The 21223-nt window shown below is 34.1% G+C and overlaps 2 protein-coding genes and 1 long non-coding RNA gene across 10 annotated transcripts in view; 1 reads left to right on the forward strand and 2 right to left on the reverse strand.

The window, feature by feature from the left end:
• LOC116341261 overlaps positions 1 to 20949 on the forward strand; it is a 106524-nt gene extending 85575 nt beyond the window's left edge. Inside the window, exons 4-5 of the long non-coding RNA XR_004201144.1 lie at positions 20409 to 20464; positions 20863 to 20949. This is a non-coding gene — a long non-coding RNA (uncharacterized LOC116341261). The remainder of the gene's footprint in view (positions 1 to 20408; positions 20465 to 20862) is intronic.
• The window catches only part of LOC116341252 (tyrosine-protein phosphatase Lar), a 380836-nt gene that overhangs the window by 285581 nt on the left and 74032 nt on the right, over positions 1 to 21223 (reverse strand). The gene's annotated exons all lie outside the window — the stretch shown is intronic.
• Positions 15646 to 18317, reverse strand: LOC116341256 (alpha-amylase A-like). Its single transcript, XM_031768212.1, has 5 exons — positions 17564 to 18317; positions 17192 to 17432; positions 16660 to 16961; positions 16082 to 16491; positions 15646 to 15956 (listed from the first exon to the last, which is right to left on the reverse strand). Exons 1-5 carry the CDS (start codon positions 18108 to 18110, stop codon positions 15915 to 15917), a joined length of 1542 nt encoding a protein of 513 aa, XP_031624072.1. The 5' UTR covers positions 18111 to 18317; the 3' UTR covers positions 15646 to 15914.

The following is a 21223-nucleotide window of genomic DNA, read 5'->3' on the forward strand; positions in this document are numbered from 1 at the left end:
GCGTCATTGCATTATGGCATATTCAATGTACACTTGGTTCGGTTCGTGCATACAAAAGGGCCTTTCACACTTGACGCCCAATAAAACATCAGCTCTTTTTTTTCATTATCTCACTTATTTTACCATTTTATATTCGAAATGCAATTGGCAGTATGCATCAATATATAGCATTGGCTTTGCCATTGAGATTCAATTGAAGCAAAATCAACGGACGGAATCATATATAAATAAAGGCAAGCGATGCTTTCGACGCGAGACATGAGAAATGGAAGTGATGGGGATCGAGTCAAAAAGAGAAGAAGAAAAAATATGCTATTGAGACATGAAATCAGACACTTAAAGAAGAAGCAAAACGAGTCAAATGGCATCCTACACACACACACACACGATTCAGGAACGTTTCAAACTAAATGACGAATTGTCATTTCGTGCATGTGCGCGTGTGTGATTGTGAGTGTTCTTCTTAAATGAATGTTCCTCAATATTCTGTTTGCACACTATTCCAACTGTTTGTTCAATGCAATCAAAATTCAAGAGATAAAAATTAATTATATAAATGAAGCATAAATCTTGTTGGCCTTTTATTCTTCATTCGTATGGCATAAATTTAGCATGTATTCTGATTTTGCGCGTCACATGCGACCAATTTATTCCCCAAATAATGAATGCATGATAACTGTCTTATGCTTGGGCTTTATTAAAATACACGCATTCTAGTCTCTCATTTTTTTCGCTCTCTCTCTCATCTTTCGTTCATTTGATTTTGCAGCGTTGCATTCGCTTTGTGTTCGCCAGTGAGATTGTGTACATTTCTACTTATCGTAAGTTGGCAGTTATGATTGTGTGGGCGAATAATTTTTTTTATGTCATTTTATGAAGTGCATGCATTTACATTGTGTCGTCCCTCGTTTCTCGGCGGTCGCCTGCAAAAACTGTGTCTCTCTCTCTCTGTGTGTATATATTTATGTGAGCCACATATTTTCGTAGAATATATCAAATGGAAATATATTCTGTACGCATTAAAAATATCTGTCGTTTGTCGACGAGCAAGATTTCAAGATTTCATGCGTCCAACAACATGAAATTCGAAACGTTTGGCTAGAATTCATTGCGCGCGAGTATCGTCCAAAACAAATGAAAGCAATGGCAGGAGAGAGAAAAAAAGAGGGTCGATCAAAATGTAATTTCAGTGCTGAAATAAAATGCAAATCACGAGCAAGCGTGCATATTTTTGTACACAAATTTCACATCAACTAATATCGAGATTCGAGAGCAAGAGAGAAAAGAATATCGGCTCATTTTAAAGCTGTAACTTGATTACCAAAGAGAACAGATGAAAAAAAATACAACGAAAATCTTGTTTCATTTTAAACGGCTTTCTATCTAACACGATGCAATTTAAATTTCATGTTTTTCATGCGACCATACCCATAAAGACGATGGCATTGCTCAGAGCAACGGAGAGAGAAAGAGCTACCAAGTATATTTCTTACTTGTTTGATTACAGCTCCAATTGTGCGACACCGCACAAAAGAAAAATTGAAAGAATGAAGCGGTTTTTTATACATATTCCTTCACCAACAATGCTGTCTAGCAATTCCAAAAATCTCTTGATTTACTTTTTAGATCCTTTCATTCAGATTCTTTCATCAATTCAATAATTCAAATGGCTTTCCACGCACATACGTTTTCGTAATCATTAAAATCTTGATATATATTGTCAATATACTATGTATGAATCTTCTTTTCTGTAAAATTGAATGTAAAAAAGGGAACATTTTCTTTCGCTTTATCTCACTGGTGGTTCAACCATTGTGAAGGCGAATTTTATGTTTGAGCTATAAATTGTCGACGAATATTGAAACGAAAAATGCGGAACGAACACATCAATTCGACACTCTTTCGAATAATTAAAGCATGAAATGTGTGGAGTCTGTGGTTTATGATGCAGCTCTTTTTTTGATATCAGTTTTTAACACCTACACCTCATGAAATTGGAACCGCTGGTTTTGAGTGCGAGAATTGTTGTTATGCCGTTTCTGTTATTGCTTTGACTGTTGAAAGCGAAAAAAAAAAGAGACAGCCACCGCACTATCGAATGCGAAAATCGTGCAGTAACCGTAAATACACACAAAACACAAATTGAATAAGAGCGTAAAAAAGTGAAAAACCACTATGCTGGATCCGACATTTGGTGATTAATTGAATCACGACACACAGTCGGATAATTAATATATTTTTGGTTTTGTCGTTCCAAGCCGTTTCTATTTCTCTCTCTCTTTTTTTGTATATTCTTTCCGCTAAAGTGGATTTTGGTTGTTGTCGTTGGTTTTCGAATTTCGATGTTATCTTCTAATCTCGTTGCTTTTATGTCGATGCTCTCTAACACATTCGTGTTCGTTTTTTTTTTTTTGTTGTCGTTGTCGTCCTTTTCGTGTTTGTCAACCGAAAGTGGATTATGTCGAACAAAAATAAGATTATCACAATCACGAATTTTACGTTTTTACAGAAGCGAACATGCAATGCTTCAATTTTCATTAGTACTCTATTATAAAACAGGGATTTAAAAACACACTCACATTTTTTTTGTCATATAAAAAAGAACTGATTTCAGCGGCTAGAAGCTACAGCTTGTCACTCGGATAATATTTTTAGTTCATTCACTCGGACAGATTATCATTTAAAAACATTACGATACACAACATCAAGAAACACATTCACGTAAAACGTTTTAAACACACAAATCGTTGCAAGGAAATTGCTTCATAAATGCATATTTAAAAAAAAAATGTCAAACATGAAAACATAAGCAAAAATCAATTAATTGTAATATGTTGACGCGGAGACGTTTGCATATAGAGTCGAGAAAAAAAAATCGTACGGCAGCAGTAACAACAATCGCAATGTTGATGCTACATAAATGAGACCTTGCTGTTGAGAAATGTCATCGACATTTCAGCCACTTAATTCACATGCACTCGCACTGTCTCGACTTCGTCAATTGCACCACCACCGTTTACAGTGTATGTTGTGTGCAATACTGTCGTCAATTTCAATTGCATTTGCACATGCAATATACATGAGCACTGAATACACATACACAAAAGGAATTCACTCTAGTATCGTAGAAACAGAGCGTATCGTCGTCGACGCCGTCGTTTACAATTTACGCCGCTTGTATCGGTTGCCCAATTTGGTTGTAAACAAATGGAGCTTGAAGCTTTGAAACACCACACCGTGAATTGAAAAAAGATCGCACAACAACAAGAATTGTATATTTGGCTATGACGCATTAAACGTGCATTATTTTGATAGAGCATATATTTCCGATTATATGGCTATGCAATGTACATACGTTGGCTAAGCGTTGATTTTTTCATTCACTTTTTTGTTTGCTTAATGTCAAATGACACAATCAATCTGTGATTCAAATTATAATTTTGATGAAGTTTTATGGATTTTGTCCGCACAAAATTCAGACATTCACATAAATTGACGATGAAATTTGTTCACTTTTTGATTTTAATTGAATTTATCATTGCCAAAAATTCACATTTATTCGGAAAAAAATCAATGCCAAAATAAACAACTGACACTTGGTTTTCAAATACACATCGTTTACACACATATATAGATATGTATATAGTAAGACATTTATCGATTTACTGAAGGCAAGAACAAAACATATCACGACAATTGATTTTGTTTCGTCTCAAAATCGAGACCGAAAAACCACAAAAACCTTTCGGAAATAGCTTGATTTTCGTTAAATGAATAACTGAATTTTTTTTACGATAAAAAAAATACACTGAACTGTAGAAATTAATAGTAAAAAAGAATCGACATAAACCGCGATTCGATCGGCTCTTTTTCTCTCTTTCACTGATTGTATGTTGTATATCGTTTACACCATTGAAAACACTGAGTTAAAGTTTGTTAGTCTCAAAATGCAGACACATTCGATGTGCAAGAGTGTGATTGTGAGAATGTGTGCTGGCCGCCATTGCTTGTACATTGTATTATTATCACAATACATACGCTTCGGAACGTACAACACATAGCTCGATAACAGCGAATGCTTTGGTATGTGTGCACGATGCGAGTATGTTGTACAGTCGTGTATACATAGTAAATGGAAGAGACGAGCAATAACATTCCAGCAAGACATTCAGAATGGTAGAGTACGAGTACGTTTGCCGCATACAATATCGATTCTCTCTGGTTACCGTGGTCGCTTATGTATTTACATATAAATAAACTCACAAACACACACTTACGCTCACTCGACGCTCGTACGTTTGCTCTCTTCGTTGAATGAACAATATCAATGGAGAGCAGCGACATTCATTTCGGATTCATTTAACGCCGGAGAGAACGAATAAGAATTGTCTCTCTCTCTCTCGATTCGGTTATGTTTGTCGATAGTGCAGACTTTGTGAGCGAAACACCGCATAGAGCAGCTGATACAAATGTCAGAAGCAAAGAGAGCAAAGGAATTACTATCATTGTAGTGGTGAAAGACGGCATGTGTGTATGCGCACAGTGCGTGTGTGTATCTCTTTTTTTGTTTGAGAACTACATGTGTTTTCAATTCCTTTTTTTGCTCTTTTCGGTCTTTGGCGTGTGCGTTTCCAATCATAGACCACACTACACGCTGGTTCATACTTTGTTTTATATAAATTTTGAGGCGATTGCAATACTATTCATTCGATTGAAGCATTTACCTGAGTGTCTTTCAATGAATTTTATGCTTCAATTTTGATTTTATCTCACAAACAATGATGAACACATTTTTTCCAACAAAATAAAGAATTAAATGTTTTTTAATTTTTTTTTCTAAATCGAGTGACAAAATTTAAATGAAATGATAAAATGGCATGTATGGTATAAAAAACTCAATCCCGATGCAATGGTGTGTGTGTGAGTGTGCGCATGTGCATTCCATTGCTCGTCAAAATTGTTATGAATCATAAACAAAGTATATAGCAACGCATGAATTTCTCTATAATATTACATTGTAAAACGTGCAGTGAACTTCTCACCTCTTAAAATGGCATGACTCGACTTCGGCTCGTCTCAGCATTTTTTACAACTACACTCTCATTGAAATTGCCTCTCTACAGAAGGCAAACATGATAAATAGAGTACAATCCAAACAGCGTCTCGATTTGCTTATTCGCATAAGATATACGGCAATGGTATATATACAATGTGAATGAGTTGAATTGTTGCACCATAATGAAGGAATCGGGCGCTCTTATTCCAAAGAACCCATTCTTTAAGACTATATGGCTGTGTGTTTTATGAAGATAGCAAGATTGAATTAGATATATGGAAATCCGTTGTGCACACTAACATGCCGAGGGTACATGTAACTTTTGTTAAAATGTTAAACGCATATCGCAGTTAGGAAGAGGAAGAGTCCTGTTTGTCTTGCAACAAAATTCGTACAAAATGGGGTGCAGAAAACGATTCAATGAAATGATTTCTCTTTTTTCTGCGTTCATTCGGCGTGTGAGAAATGGCCTGTGCCTTCAAGATTAATACCAAAAACAGAGAAATAGAGTATGGGATACCAGACACAGTCATGAACAGCAGTGCAAAAGAAAGCATTGTCCCCTATTCCTTTTCAACTAGATAATATATTCAGCGGTATGAACGGTTCTTTTTCTTCTTCTTCTTTCGTTTGTATTTGTTTGTACACCCCATAGTGTGCGTGCGTATGAACCATAGAACGCATACAGTCTCATTTCACAATTGAACGCTCCGTAAACAGTTGATTTCACATGCTTGCAAACATTTCACCGCATATGACTAACAATGTTATAGCAAAAGCATACTGTGCTGCTTTTCTTCGATTTATGCTAGCCTGATACAAATTTCGATTTTCTCTTTCACATACCATTCCATTTCTGTATGTATACATACGCACACATACGGCAAAAGGGATGAGAATGGATGCGAAAAATTGTGAAAGAAGAATGAAGCGAACATTTTCACCCTTGTGAATGTGCTATATGCATTGTAATTCAATTGAACACACACATCTGATAAAAACATAGAGAGAGACGTGCATGGATTTCAACATGTTCTCGTTTCCACTCGATTAAAAAGGTACATCTATTGCCAACTAAATATACATACGGCCAACAGGGAGATAAAAAGTAATTAATGTCTACATGAGTTTATTAAATTTTGTTCGATGCTTTTAGGTAAACAGAAAAAAAATATTTACGGAAATATGGCGAAAAATTGACATTTGCTACATGCGACACAGAAAAAAAATCTGAATGCTCTCTGCTTTTCCTCTTTTGGTTTGCATATTGTGAAATTCAATTTTTAATGAATTTATATTTCAATTTTCAATAGCATTCATTTCGTATGGAATATTTGAAAATTGGAATATGTAGGCTGATCCATTAGTACTATTATTATCATTGCGGTGAGGTCGAATTTATGCTAAATATTTCGCCTTTTTACCCATAAACACGGTTAGATAATTATTAGGTATTATGTATTGAGTATCGAGCGATGCGGAGAAAATGATATATAGATATAGCATTATTGATGAAATATTCAATATAAATACTAATTCATGTAAATAGCAATAATTGAATTGAATGTTTCAAAATTGATTAAGCATTTTAGATTATATTGTTCGATTCGGTATTAATACATGTCATTTTCACTAATCCGATGGAAAACTAATTGAAGATTATAATCAATAGATTTTATTACATCATTCAATAATAAATGTGTACCGCATGCCATATTCATATTTGTGAAATAGTGATACACCAATTTAGTATCAACTATAAGAGTCTCCTTTTTGAAGTGGCAGTTGAAGAATAATCATTGAAAACACGTCCAAAAATCATCATTGCAAATTCAATTTAGCACACAACGTTTTTCGTTGCTTTCTTCTTTGTTGAATCAACATCATGGATACAAACGAGGAATGTCAAGAAGTCATCACCTTCGTTCGCAATGAAAAACGAAATTTAATTAAGAATTCATCACATTTTCGGATCGTTAATAAATATTCGATAACAGGAAAGAATTTACGTACAAAGTAAAAAAGGTTATGAGGTTCATGAAAGAAAAGTGCTTGATAAAATTGCGGTCAAACATTTATGATGAGTCAAAGGGGTGTTAAGTTACATAATATAGGTGTTTAAATAATAATAATAATAATGATAGCATCCGTTGGAATTGTTTTGAAAGACAACATCAAGAAATTGCTTTGTCATTGCCGTCATTAAGTAATGGTATGTGTGTTTATCAAATTGTCCGTATTGCATATCATAGACGATGACGACGATAAGAGGGCGTCTTTGACTTATGTACTGTATCAACATCGGTACTATTATCAGTGCTTCTATCATCGTCGTCTTACCCTGTTTCAACTTTCATTTTCTCTTTCTTTCTTACTCTTTGTAGTGTATCTTTTCACATTGACAACGGGATTGAACTGGGCTTCGTAAAAACAAATAGACTTATGACCATCCACAAATTTATTCTAATTTATTACACCTACTTACACAGCAAGACGATGGTTCTAGTACATAATATTCTTGCGTACTGTATTTTCTTGGTGAATGTTTCATTCCGTTGATTCAAAAAAAGAAATGCTACTTTTTATGGGCGTTAAAGCGAAACATGATATTTTTTCTGCATTAATCATCAACCTCTCTTTGGCTCTTTCGATATTTCAAACGCCATCGACAACACTCAACTCGACGTTGCGACAAAAGTCAAAGCATCGCAAACACTGCAAAGAACAGTGCAAAATTAAGCCTCGCCAAGAGCATGTAATTAGACTAAAAGAGAGACTTCAGCCTCCTCTTACAACTTCAATTCCTTCTCTATCATTCTCAACGTTGATATTTTTAAAAGATGAAAGAGATGTAAATAGATGTTGTTATGATAATCCATAATGTATGTTTAGAGTCCTACGGCGAATAATTTTACTGATAAAATTGAGCCAAAGAATAATAATAATTTCAAATCATTCTTTGTATGTGGATGTCTGGAAATAATCTAAGCAATAAGCTTATGCTTTCTATTCCCAAAAAAATTGGCTTTATTTCATGAAACCCTGCAGCACGAATTCATTTTTTCCATCTCATTATTCTATTTCAATTAATTTGAAAGGCAATTTTTAGTTTTTATGAAAATTCGAAATGCTTGTACTCTACCAATAGCTTCAAAGAACGTTGTGCTTCACGTGTTCACGTTGGAATCCATATGAAAATTTATTTCCATTTCGTCGCATCAACACAAATGAAATTCGAATATTCTGGCATGAAACACACATGCTGGCACACTCAACGATATAAGATTTCTTTCGTTTGACTCATTGTTGTGTAATTAAAATGTGTATTTTGTTTTTGCTAAATATGAGCCGAGATTTATTATTCATTGCCATCGATTTTGGCATCATGTGACGCTAACAAATATAAGTTAAATTGCGATCGGCTTGACGAGACAAATGAATGTTTTGTAATTATTATTTGTTGAAAACTTTGTCTATAAGGCAATTCATGTGAAACTATTATGGTTGAATGATTGATGTAATCTGATGAATAATGACAACACCAGCAATAGTTGTGAAACGCAAAATAAATTTAGATGAGCGCGCATTGCTCATTTCCAATTTCAGTTTGTTTGGCCGTAAGTGGGCTTCGAATATTTCTACAGCACAAACACCAGAAATGCTAATTTATTACTTAACTAGAAGAGAAATTGTTCAAGTCGAAAATAGTTTGAAAGTACGATCATTATTTATGTACGATAATGGTTTTTTCGTTCATTCTTCGTTGCTTTCTTTCAGCCACTTTAATTGACAAATGTGTCGCGTCTGTGTTCATGCAAATTGAGCATCAATTTTTAAAATATGGTTTTGTTATAAATTAATAATTTCAAATATGAATGTTTATGAATCCATTAGTGCGTGTGTATTTTGCCACACGATATGATGCTGTGTAATTTGCGTTATTTATTTTGCTATTTTCAGTCCAAGATGTGAGCCATCTCGTTTCTTTTTCTCTACACACAATTTTGAATGCGGTGAGTTAATATAACGGAATACAATGATGTGGTACGGTGCGTCAATACAGTCATGCAACACAGTTTGCAACCACATGCATCTAATCCATGTATATTTTATAAGAAAATGTGTATACGAGATGCTGAGCACTCATCACCCAGAGCAACCCGCGCAAAAAAACACAACTTCAATATTGATATTCGTTCACACTTTACATTGTTTATTGTTTTATTTATGCCATTTGCATACAGAAAATTATAATGAAGAGAAAAATACTCGACGCTGGCATTCAAGTATGTGCACGCTCATCATCTATTTACATATGTGTATCTGTGTAACATAAATTAGAAATTCATTTGTTGAACAGTGAAAAGGGAGAATTGTTTGATTTCGATACATTTTTGCATTCAAAATGTGAATGACAATTCGATCCTTTGTCTTACATCCCATGAAGTGTCAGACACATTTTCATCAAGGACCATCCATCACTCAGAATGCTACGTATTGTCTTTTGAGATAAGCATCAACTTCATCATTTTACACTCGTACGAGCCCGATTGGCCGAAATTGTCTGAACAATAGACATCTGAATTTCGAGAACATTTTCAAATGCAATAAAATCTATTTTCAGTATCGATAAACACATTTCTCTTTAGTGCAAACACTTTTTCATCCAAAATATTCATTCTTTGACTACTACTTAGAATAAATTGATGCATTTTCTCTGAAAATTGATTTTCTTTTACATCGCCATTGAACTATTTGGCTTTATTTATAAATTGATTTTTTGCAACAATTTCGCAATGTGATTTGTGAGCATCGTTTGCATATGCTGATTTCGTTACCAGCACATTGACTTCATAAAACCGAGAATTCGATTCGGTTTAACGCGCTGTAAACGAATCACAATATACATATAAAATTAATCATTTATCCATGGAGTTTGCATTCGCCACTAGGGGACGGAAACCATTAGCTAATTTTTTATGGTTCATGTAAAAACTAGAAAAATTATCGAAAATTAGTTGATTCACCATTTTGATTTTGTGTCATCAATATGTCATTCGATGACCAAATAAATTTCACAACTCGACTATTGACAGGAACGAGCATTTTTTGCACAATTTTGTATTAAAAAAGTGGAATTAAATAAATATTCATTATGTCAAACGACAAAACGCCAGAATACTTCATTACGTACAGTTGGTAGAACTGTCAATACAAAAAACTAGAAAACTGAAAGTGCTCATAATGGAATATTAGCATTACTAGATTTTTCAAGCAATAAACTAGTAAATTAGCATTGGTTTCTCTCCCCTAGATTCGCCACATATATTATATGCAAGCCGTACAGTGATTATCCAGCAAGTGAGGCCGACGCGATGCAAAACCATACATAGTTTATTGCGAATGCGTTGGTTTGCCAGTCGTTGTTTTTGCTTTTGTTTTTGCTTCTGTTGTCGTTTGCCGGCACAGCGCTTTATGTTTAGTTTACCATGTGTACATTGTACACATTAAGCTAGAATGTTGAACACAGTGTTTAAATATGTACAAACACTTCACATTGAATGTAATCAGCTTAAGTTAAATAAACTACGTGAAAACGTTGTAGAATTAATGTTGGACGCGCGCTATTTATTATGATTACGATTATTATTATTATTATTGTTGTTATTATTGGCATGTAAATGCGAATTTTATCGAATGCATGGCTACCAGTATGACTCTCTCTCTCCTGCTCTCACTTTATAATATCATATTGTTACGGTTATGCGCTAAGGATGTGCAGAGCTTGCTACAGTTTGACACAAGTACTGTTCCTTAATAGAAAACTTATCCATTTGCCACACGATGATGTATTACCATTCCGATGAAATGTGCACCGACAACAAACGATGTCTAATAATTCGTATGCTCGTGTTGTGGTTAACTAATTGAGAGAGAAATAATCTGTTATAGTGGAATCATAGCCGGAATGTAAATCATTTGTGTGAGAGAGAGACACAGAGAGAGAGAGAGAATTCCAAGGCGAATGTATAGGCAACCGAGACCACCGAATCGAAGGCATATGAAGCATATTCTTGATTCATTTTACCGTAAGTAATTGTAGCCACTACATATTCCTGACGTAATCCAGTTTTGCCAACAGCTTTTTAATGAGTTAAATTCCGCTTATTCTGCTTATAAAGTTTACCAATTTTCTTTGACAAAGTCATTATGAAAGCATTTCATGCACGTGAATATCCAAAAATCTTCCAACACATACATAAATATTTATGTACATTGTACATGTATCGCTTCAATGAACTTGAGTTACAATTCAGGGAAAAACCAGCACCGACTGAGTGACAAGAAAACCGAATCGCTTGACTTTAAATCGAACATTGATAAAATGTGAGCACATTCTTTGTGGGAGTTTGTTTGACCGGTCAATCGCTTCGGACTTATCGGATTCACATAATTCAATTGTAAAGGGTTATATATTTTTTTGACGCTGCCACACTGAAATTTGCAATGCACAAGAGTGCAAACGATAAAAACGCATACCATTGATGGCTAAATCCCCATGAGTGTGCAATTTTTGTTCTTGTTCCTTACGTACAATGCCCTCGAGTATTTTACATATTGGTCGAAAGAAAAAAAGACTTTCCTTTCTACACTTTTCGAACAACTTCGATTTGGTTTCGGATGGGAGCATGATGATGAAAGAGAGAGTACATCTATTTCTATTCAACCGAAAACTTCATGTTTGATTGAACAAGTGAAATGCATTGGAGAGAGAGAAACATAGCGTATCGTCAAGATAAAAGATCGATAAAACATAACAAGATCGAAATGGTCATGTTCTGCAGTGGTTAAATGGCGTCATTGCAAATTACAATCCATAAAATGTTTGAATTCCAATGAGATGAGATGGGTTTTAGCCATTTTTGTCGGCCATTTTTTTTCATTCTATTTGCTTCATTTACTTATCCATAACTCAAAATCCGGATGTGATAAATCGACATAAACCCACAAAATTTGCAGAGCATGTGTGTTGTATTTACAGTTTGTACAAATTTGTTTTGCCCAAACGGGAGTTCACATGTGTGTGTGTGCACTGTGCAGGTTTGTATGCGTATGCATGTGCGTTTGAGTAATGTGTACATGGTTCGAGGAACCCGGAATTATTTGCCAATTCAAGCAAATATTAACAGAAAATGCATCAATGGTATTAAATTTAGACTTTCAACTTGATTTTATTTAGCAGAGGAAGATTTCGAAATCGTTTCAAAGTTAATAGGATTTGTTCAGTTGATTTGGTTGTACATTGTACATGTATTTTCGATAGTTATTAGGTAATCACACTTCATGGGTATCAACATCGATACAATTTTATCGTTGATCACTGAAGCTGATACTCGTTGGATTTTCTCGTTTGGAAAATCTAACAAACGAATGACTCTCATTCCCTCCGCCTCTCTCACTCACAGGGATTCATTCACATAGAAATCGTAATGTTTGTGTGTGTGTATAGACCTGTTCATTTTTCGCATAAATTTTTTATCGATGAAACGTAAAACCAATCAAAGTTATAGGTAAATGCGGCAAATGATATTGAATTTTCCACTCAAAATCCATTTGATAACTTTGTGCATACAAATCACATGCTTTTGTGAATAGATTTCCGATTGAAAATATCGGTGCAAGGTTGCATATTAAACGTCAGATTAAAATATTGTTTGCGAATGAATGTGTGCAGATTTAACTCTCATAAAAAAATTAGCATGATAATTTCTCTATCTGAAACCAATGAGCGTCGTTCAAACTGATTTTGCCATATTCATTCATTTACGGTATTCGCAGAGAGAAAAATCGGTATTCAAGTGCTTCTGGCCAATTAATCGATTGAATGTCAAAACGTGCAAGATATTGGATTCGATTGAGGAAGTTTGATAAATGGTGAACAGACACTGACACCATCTGCTAATACTGCTGCTACACTTCAGCCATCGATTCGATAACATACGAATTTCCTTTGGAATATCAAAATGTGATCGTTTTGTCGATGCCATGAAAAATTCATTGATTACACTCTCGTTCTTCCACTCTGGTTACAGTTGGTTCGGTCGATTTACTGGAAGATTTATAAGGTAACGGTAAGAAAAAAAATGTACGTTTACTGAACTTTTCTGAACCGAATTGCACTTTTCGTATTACATGGCGCTCTCATGCGAATCGAATTATTCACGTGTAATGTCGTTGTGGTGAACTATGGTAGATGCGTGTGCGCCACTATACGGAGCATGCTTGTGATGAACTAATCAATTATTTAAATAGATTGGCGTCGATTTCAGATGAAGCTGTACAGAATACATTTACACATTGGACGTTGCTTTAGACATTCCATCGACGCTCATTAAATTTCAAACATTCTTTTGATTACATGGTCTGAGTATATTATGTCGATAAAAAAAATTGCTCGCAATGCGAAGCATTTTTCAAAGCGATATTTGCATTTTTTATTTCTTTGAAAATAAATGTTCCACTAAAAGTTTTTTTTTTCTAAGTGAAAATGTGACTTCCTTAGCTAAAAAATGCACTCAACACAGATGAATGACTAGATTATACAATAATGAAAAAAATTCAACTAACTAATTGTTATTATGATGAAAAATGAGAAAAAAAGTGTTTGAATTCTTTTAATTAATTTTCTCCCGCGTTGATGATGTTAAAACTTTTTTGCTTTGAGGAATAAAATACGATTGAGAATATAAGAAAAATAAAACCGATCTCACATCGTAGCACAAAAAATGATGATGAAAAAGGTTGTTTGTGTGTTGAATTTTGTTTTTCAAAATTAATTACAATAGCTGGCCAATCGCTTGTTATTTTTGCATACACTTCGCTGATTTAATTAATTATGATGCAATCTAAATCAATAAAGAATTTAATTTTGAAATTTTCTGATTTCAACACATTTTTAATTAAACGTTCAAACTCAAATGAATAAGATGAAAAAAATGAACCAGGCCATACTACAAACGATTTTAAATCTTCAATGAAAACACTTTTTAATTGCTCCAATTTTGCTCCTTTTTACCTTTCTGCAAACACATTTCTTTTATGCAAAAATTCCACTGAGATCTGTGTATTTTACTGAACATTTTTGCCAAAGTTCAACATAAACACTCATTTGATATGTGTGCACGTGTGTGTGTGTGTATTTGAAGAATTAAAGGTGAATTTACCAAAGAGTCAAACTAAAAATAACTCATTCTCACATGGTAACATGCTCTATCAAAGTTTTTTTTCTCTTGATTTTATAAATGAGTTCATTCGAATATTTTCTGAAATACAGGATTTCAGATGAAACCTTGTGCTTGGCATATTCAAGAGATGTTTTTATGTAGACAAAGGCCGTATGTGTGTGAATGAAGTTCGGCACAAAAAGTGGATTTCATAACAAAACCTCCATAATAACGTATTTAACGTGCATATTAGCTAGTCAATCTCATTTAGCTTTCTATTTTCTATGTGAAATGCATACACACACAAAAAACGACGTAACGACGTAATATTCCGGCATATAAGCAACATAAAGAATTCAAGAGTATGGAGAAGGAGAAAGAACGAGATATTGTCTGTGTTATTATAATGGAAAATATAGAGAGATTTGGGTTATATTGGAAAATATTTATTACGGATTTTCTTCGTGTTCTCCCATTCGATTTTTACCTTTTGTTGTCTTTATATGCCACTTGAACACGTTTATAGTGAGTTTTTCGGTTTTTTTTCCTTCGCTTTCCGCATGTGACATTTTCAGTTTGTTCCATAAACAGGAACACCCGTACGACTCCTTTCTTCATTTTCGTATTGCGTTATTGACCCTTTTCATTCAAAATAGAATCTGTTGTGTATCTATTGAAACACAGAGTTGACATTCAAAATATGTCGTACATACAGAGTGTTTTTTAGTTCTATTTTTTACTGCCTTTGATGGTATAGTTTTTCATGTGATCGAACGGAATATACATAAAGAGATAGATTGTCGCGCTGACCAAACCGTATAATTTGTTTTCAGGTCACGTTTTTTATTTACACATAAAATGAGTTTTATCGTTGATACATTCTGATAAAGTGACAGGTCGTTTGCAATGTTGTTATTTTTTCGCCTTTTTATTTGTTGATTTAAGACACATACACACACACAGAAAGAGAGAGAGAGATAGAGAGAGAGAGATAGAGAGAGAGAGATAGAGAGAGAGAGAGATTTCTTCATTGTGTTCGATAGCAAATGATGCTCCCGCTTGAATAAGACTATCATGCAAAGCGAAAACAAAAGAAATGTCTTGAAAATATATCATTTTTGCGTAGTAACCAGGTGACAACAAGCACAGGATAACAGCGTGTCGTGGTAGCTTCGAATGGAATGATCTTATGTTCTTATGTCACTAGTGCCTTACAGATGATTATGATTGATGGATTTCACAAAAATATGTTTGGCGTAAAAAGTTTTATAATTTCATGAGTTCGTAAGAACTTCTTACAAAGAAAATAATTATTTTAAAACATATTAGGAATTATATTACACATTTTTTGCCACACTCTGTACGTTTAGTCTGGGGGAAAATAACAGCACTTCTGTGTTTTTCAATTTATTTTTTTATTTCGCTCAAACAAAATTGTCAATTTTCTTTTACGCAACAAATTAAACTGCGCAACAATTGAAATTAATTTGAATAATTTAGCTTATAGTACTTAATCAAATAAATCACGTTTCATTTCGCCACAATTATTGAGTTAATTACGCTCAAATATTCGTTTACAAATGATGATGTTTGTTTTGTTGTGTCTGCTTTCATCACGCGCACGCAACATGTAATTAGAAGCGAATAATAACTTCTGGCTGAAAGTCAATTCTTGCCTATAAATCAAATACAATATATATAGAGAGAGGGTTTCATTTGATTGAAATTTTGTTTCAATATATGGTTAACACCGTTACGATTATTATATTGTGCATATATTGTATTCGGTTTTGATTTTTACCCCAATATGTATGGCAAGTACACCAATGGTGCCCGAAGCGATTCGAATATGTGCCTCTCCATTTTCATCGACCACAACTTGGTTGCCGGTACATTTGGCCGTGCCATCTAATTCTCCGGTAATGATGTCGCAATATGTGCCAGACGGCATGCATGTGAACAGTTTCGTATTCATTTCGATCGATTCAATATTGAAGGCAATAAAACCGCGAGTGCCACGGCAAAAAGCAATTTGATTACGATCATTGTCCCACCACGATGAGACTGGTGCATTGCCAACAATGTTTCGAAACTTAATCATATTCCGAATTTCACGCCATCGATGTTCGCATATCCAACCATTTTCACATTGTTCGTTGGTTGAGTTAATTTTTGGTGAAATTATTTCACCATTGACGTCAGCCGGTGGACCTGAAAGTAAAGTGACAAAATACACGCACGCATACAAGATATAAAATGTAATCGAATGCAAATGAGAAAGAAAGCGCTGTAAAAAACGTTGAGGCAAAATGACGTCGATGACGACGGCGATATTGATGAAAACAATTATTATATTGTTAGGAGCCGAAACCATCATACCTTGATCGAATGCAGAGAATTTAAATGAGCTCATTACTCGTGGATAACCATACGGATGTGCCAGCATGAATGCAGTCGCTGTAATATAGCGTTCACGTGATTTATGTGTCAAAATATTCGCATCATTTGAACGTTGATTATCATGGTTATCAACAAATACAAAGGCTTCGTTCGATGGCAACATACTCCATGCAGGACCCCAACTTTGTAACCATTTTAAATCGTTTCTACCTTGGAATGCTTTGCCGATTTCTTGTGAAAATCTGAACTCAGTTACTGCACCGATCGGAGAATACTCGGTTCTGTTTGTTGTTTTTATTGTGACACAATTTATCAAAGAATAAATAACGTAAAGACACAATGGAAAAACAAAACAAAACGTTAAAAAAAGTTGATTATTTTTCAGTGTCAACATAAAAACGACGAGAGAGTTGTAAATATACTATGGTGATAGCAAAAAATGTCATGTGAGTTTTTACTTATCACTTTAACATTTCGTCACGTAAAAATAATGTATATATATGGTACACACTTTTTGATTGCTTCGCCACCAAGATCGATGACTTCTTGATAAATGAATGGCCTGGAATTTGCTGGAAATGCCTTTGTGCTGAGATTGTTTAATCGACTATAAATTTCGTACAAATCATGTGGCCACATATGCTTTGCTGCATCGATACGAAAGCCTGCTACACCCAATGTCAGTAGTTCGTTCATGAACTCAACGATTTTATCGCGTGTTCGTCCATTCGATTGATTTAAATCGGGCAAACCTTGAATTGTTTATTGATGTGAAAGTTGAGTTAGATCAAGAACATTTTCATAGAAAAATAAATTATATGGAAACGATCAAAACATCATCAAAAGTGTAAGTTTCAAATCTTCTGTTTGCCCTATAACATACCAACTAATTCGCAGTTCCGAACTTCGAATGGATTGTCATAGTTGTTGATATTGCAAAGTGGATGATGAAAATCATTGGGGCCATATGGAATGCCCGGATATTCCAATTTATCAACATCGGCTGTTGTACCGGCGGTTCCGATAATTTTCCCTTTTTTACCCGTCATATGATTGAATACAATATCAACATAAATTCGAACACCAACTTGATTGCATCGATCAATCATCGACTTAAATTCGTTTTCATTGCCAGATCGTGTGATTATTCGATATGAAATTGGCTGATATCTTTCCCACCACGGTCGATTTTCGGCAATCACATTTTCCGAAACCGGACTCACTTGAACGCCGGCATATCCATTTGGTGCTAAAAATCGTTCACACTCATCGGCTATGTCATTCCATTTCCATTCGAATAAATGTACCATCACCGAACGTTTTGTCACATAGTTCGGATGATGGAACTTTTTCTCATATGCGTTTATTGCCAAAACCACTGTACTGATTAGAAATATAGCTCGATATAGCACTGCACTATTGATCTTCATTATTCTCTTTTACACAATAAATTTTAAACAAACTACAGTTGAAACCGGATTTATTTATAGAGAGCAAACGGTTTCAATTCATTCGAAAACTGTTGCTATTTATTTCAATTGTAACGATGATCAAATGAATCGATGTTCACTGCTACATTCAATAGTTGTTCACTGACAAAGTAACACTGCTTGCTCAAGTATAAATACGTGACAATATTCTCGTGCTACTTTGACGCACATTGATCAACAAAAGGAACTACTTAAGTGTATTTTATAGCATAAACAGTTGCTGCCTCCGTTGGTTCTGTTGTTCCGTAAACTAATCAATTGCTTTGTGTTTGTATTTGTATGAGATTATCTCCTCTTTACACTTTCTTCTCACACTAATTTGACAATTCGTATCTCTATGTTGAACATTTTTTAGAGCGATGTGCCGCACTGATAACCTCTGATGACCAATAAAATTAGATTTCCATGCAACAAATATGAATATATATAAAGAGCCAGTCTGTATTGCGTTCTTGTTTTAAAAATTAGTTTAAATCAGATGGGAAATACAAAGTTTGCCATAAACAAATAGCACTACAGCATTTGAAACGGTGCTTAGAATGAAACCGAGTCTTTGGCTTTAATTAACTTTTACGTTTGCTTGAATGTAGATTTGAGGCCAATTAAAGTCGAAATAAATTCTTGGGTTTGAAAAGTAATTTAATTTACGTCGATTGCACGCAAATTGATGTACCTATGTATACAATTGTACATCAAATAAAACACTTGATGGCTTTTATCTCAAATGCACTAGAACTCATTTTGTTTATGGTTCCGATGTTTGTATCAATTTATATATCAATATTGCCTGTTAAACTCCATCCATTTTACGTCAATGAATGTGTTTTTCGCATTTAATAGGCGATAGCAATGCAATTGGTCACCGCGCTAAAACTGTTTCAATGTTGTTTATGCCTAAATATTTTTCAATTTTGTTTTTGTCCGTGTTTTTCATCAATTTGTGATTATTGGTATTTTGCAATGTAATTGGTACATGTGCTGCGTCACAACACAATCGACAACCGAAGTGAAATTCTCATGATAGATTCCAAAAGTCGACACAATGACTCATGACACTGCCAATATCATCTACAAAATGGATGTATTTTTTTCTGTTTCTTTGAAAAGGTTCGTGCTTTCAATGAATATACACAGCAAATGAAACTGAAATTACCACGATTTGTCACAAACTGACATCACCGCCAACAACATCAGCAACAAAAATTCTAATACACTTTATATTTGTCAAACGAAACAAATCGATTCATGCCTCACCAACAAATAGACAACTTTTCAACAAATTATTGAAAAGAAAAACGACGAAGGCAAAAAAACTGCTTGCGAACTTCTTCTTCGTTGGTTTTTTTCTTTTTCAATGTTTGTGTATGTAGAAAATATAAAGTGTAAAGTTGTCAATTGCGGATACTGAAAATAAACGATAGAAACCCGAAAGACAGCAAGAAAATCACAATCGATATTTCCATTTGACGCACAAACAACATATTCAACAAACAAGAAGACATCGTTCTCCATTTTTATCCATAAACCAATATATACTTTTTTCACTTTTGTCATTCGTTCTTTTCTATGCCGTAAGTCTCTTCTTTCGTTTGCCAATTTTGGTACATTTTCTTCGGTTAGCGCGTACATATCTTGAATGGGGTGACAAAACGATTTACTCAACTGCATGATTTGTACTTTAATTCGACTAGCAATATCGACATCAGTTCGATGTTTAACCTGTATTATTATTGGTTGGATGTGTATGTACGCTTATGTTTTTCATGTGTTCAGTTTATGTATCACCAAACATACGTTTGGAAACGATTGGATGTGACAGTTACATCATAATATTTTGTGCCGTATTTTTTATTGGATATCTTTTAAATTGCCTATTGTAACAAATGTTTATACGGTTGCTTTTGACTTAATCGCTCTAAATCCCATTTTGTCGAGTGTAAAAACGCATAGACTTGAAATAACTGAACTAGAGATTTACAAAGTGGTAGAGAACATAGTGGATTATGTAACATATTTTATAAATAAGTCGAGCGATAATATGTGTATAATATGTCGCAACAATATAAAGTGGCTAGTTTTTCATGAAATTCATCAAAAAATTGATTTTTATTGCAAAACACAAATCAATTGATGTCATCGTATAGTCCGACATGTGTCGAGATAAAAATTATTTTGAGGTATTGAGGACACAATTTATTTATTAATAATTATTTTTATTTTCATTTATTTTACGTACAGCTCAGCAATTATTGTCAAAGATAACTGAATCATCTTGCAACGTGTCTTGAAAATAAGTAAATATTTATTGACTCATTTAAAATTAAAACTACAGAATGCCAGAATCGTCTGAGGTTGAGAATTTTTTGATCGAAATCCACAATATATAAATGTTCGATGATTCGAATGTAAGTTATAAATTTGTTGTCACTTCGACTGTAAAAACGCACCAAACTCGGAACAAAAAACATTTAACACAAAAGTTTTTTTCAATTGATGTACAAAAATTCTAGCCATTTTTAACTTCGAAAAATGTCGACTATAAAAAATATTGTGTGCGTTCTACTGTGCAGTCATTATTGTAGTTGTGGAGGAGAAAGAGAAAAGAATCTCAAGATCGTTCGACCTGGCCAAAACACCAATAAGTTATTACAAACGTAATAATTTTCTTAGTACACATTATTAAATTTATTAGAAAGAGGACAACCGCGAAGCATCTGGACGTAAATACGTGAGATTTACCTTACCGGAAAGTGCGGTTACTCAATATTAGGCATTATTACAGTGAATAGATTGGGCTACAGATATAGCAGTGCTATTTTCACAGCTCCTATTCATAGGTGCTATTTGTGAACAACGCATGCGGACAGCGGATTTATGATACAATTCCGAACGAAATGTTCAAAATGTAAATAGAACAGTAGACTTATTGATTTTAGTATTTTTTTGCATAAACAAATCAATAGGTCTATTGTCCGGAATTGTATCATAAAATCGCTGTCCATATGTGTTGTTCACAAATAGCACCTATGAATAGGAGCTGTGAAAATAGCACT

The sequence above is a fragment of the Contarinia nasturtii genome, unplaced genomic scaffold (genome assembly GCF_009176525.2).
Source record: "Contarinia nasturtii isolate CC-2019 unplaced genomic scaffold, AAFC_CNas_1.1 Cnas_scaffold_695, whole genome shotgun sequence".
NCBI classification, from domain to species: Eukaryota; Metazoa; Arthropoda; class Insecta; order Diptera; family Cecidomyiidae; genus Contarinia; species Contarinia nasturtii.

Bases quoted from the DNA above. Each gene is read 5' to 3' on its own strand.
- LOC116341256 (XM_031768212.1), bottom strand. From the start codon at position 18,110: ATGAAGATCAATAGTGCAGTGCTATATCGAGCTATATTTCTAATCAGT. The intron at 16,962-17,191 runs GTGTGTACCATA...AACAACAAACAG, and splicing joins GGTGGCGAAGCAATCAAAAA to AACCGAGTATTCTCCGATCG. The intron at 15,957-16,081 runs GTAAAAATCAAA...TTTGATTTATAG, and splicing joins TACTTGCCATACATATTGGG to GCAAGAATTGACTTTCAGCC.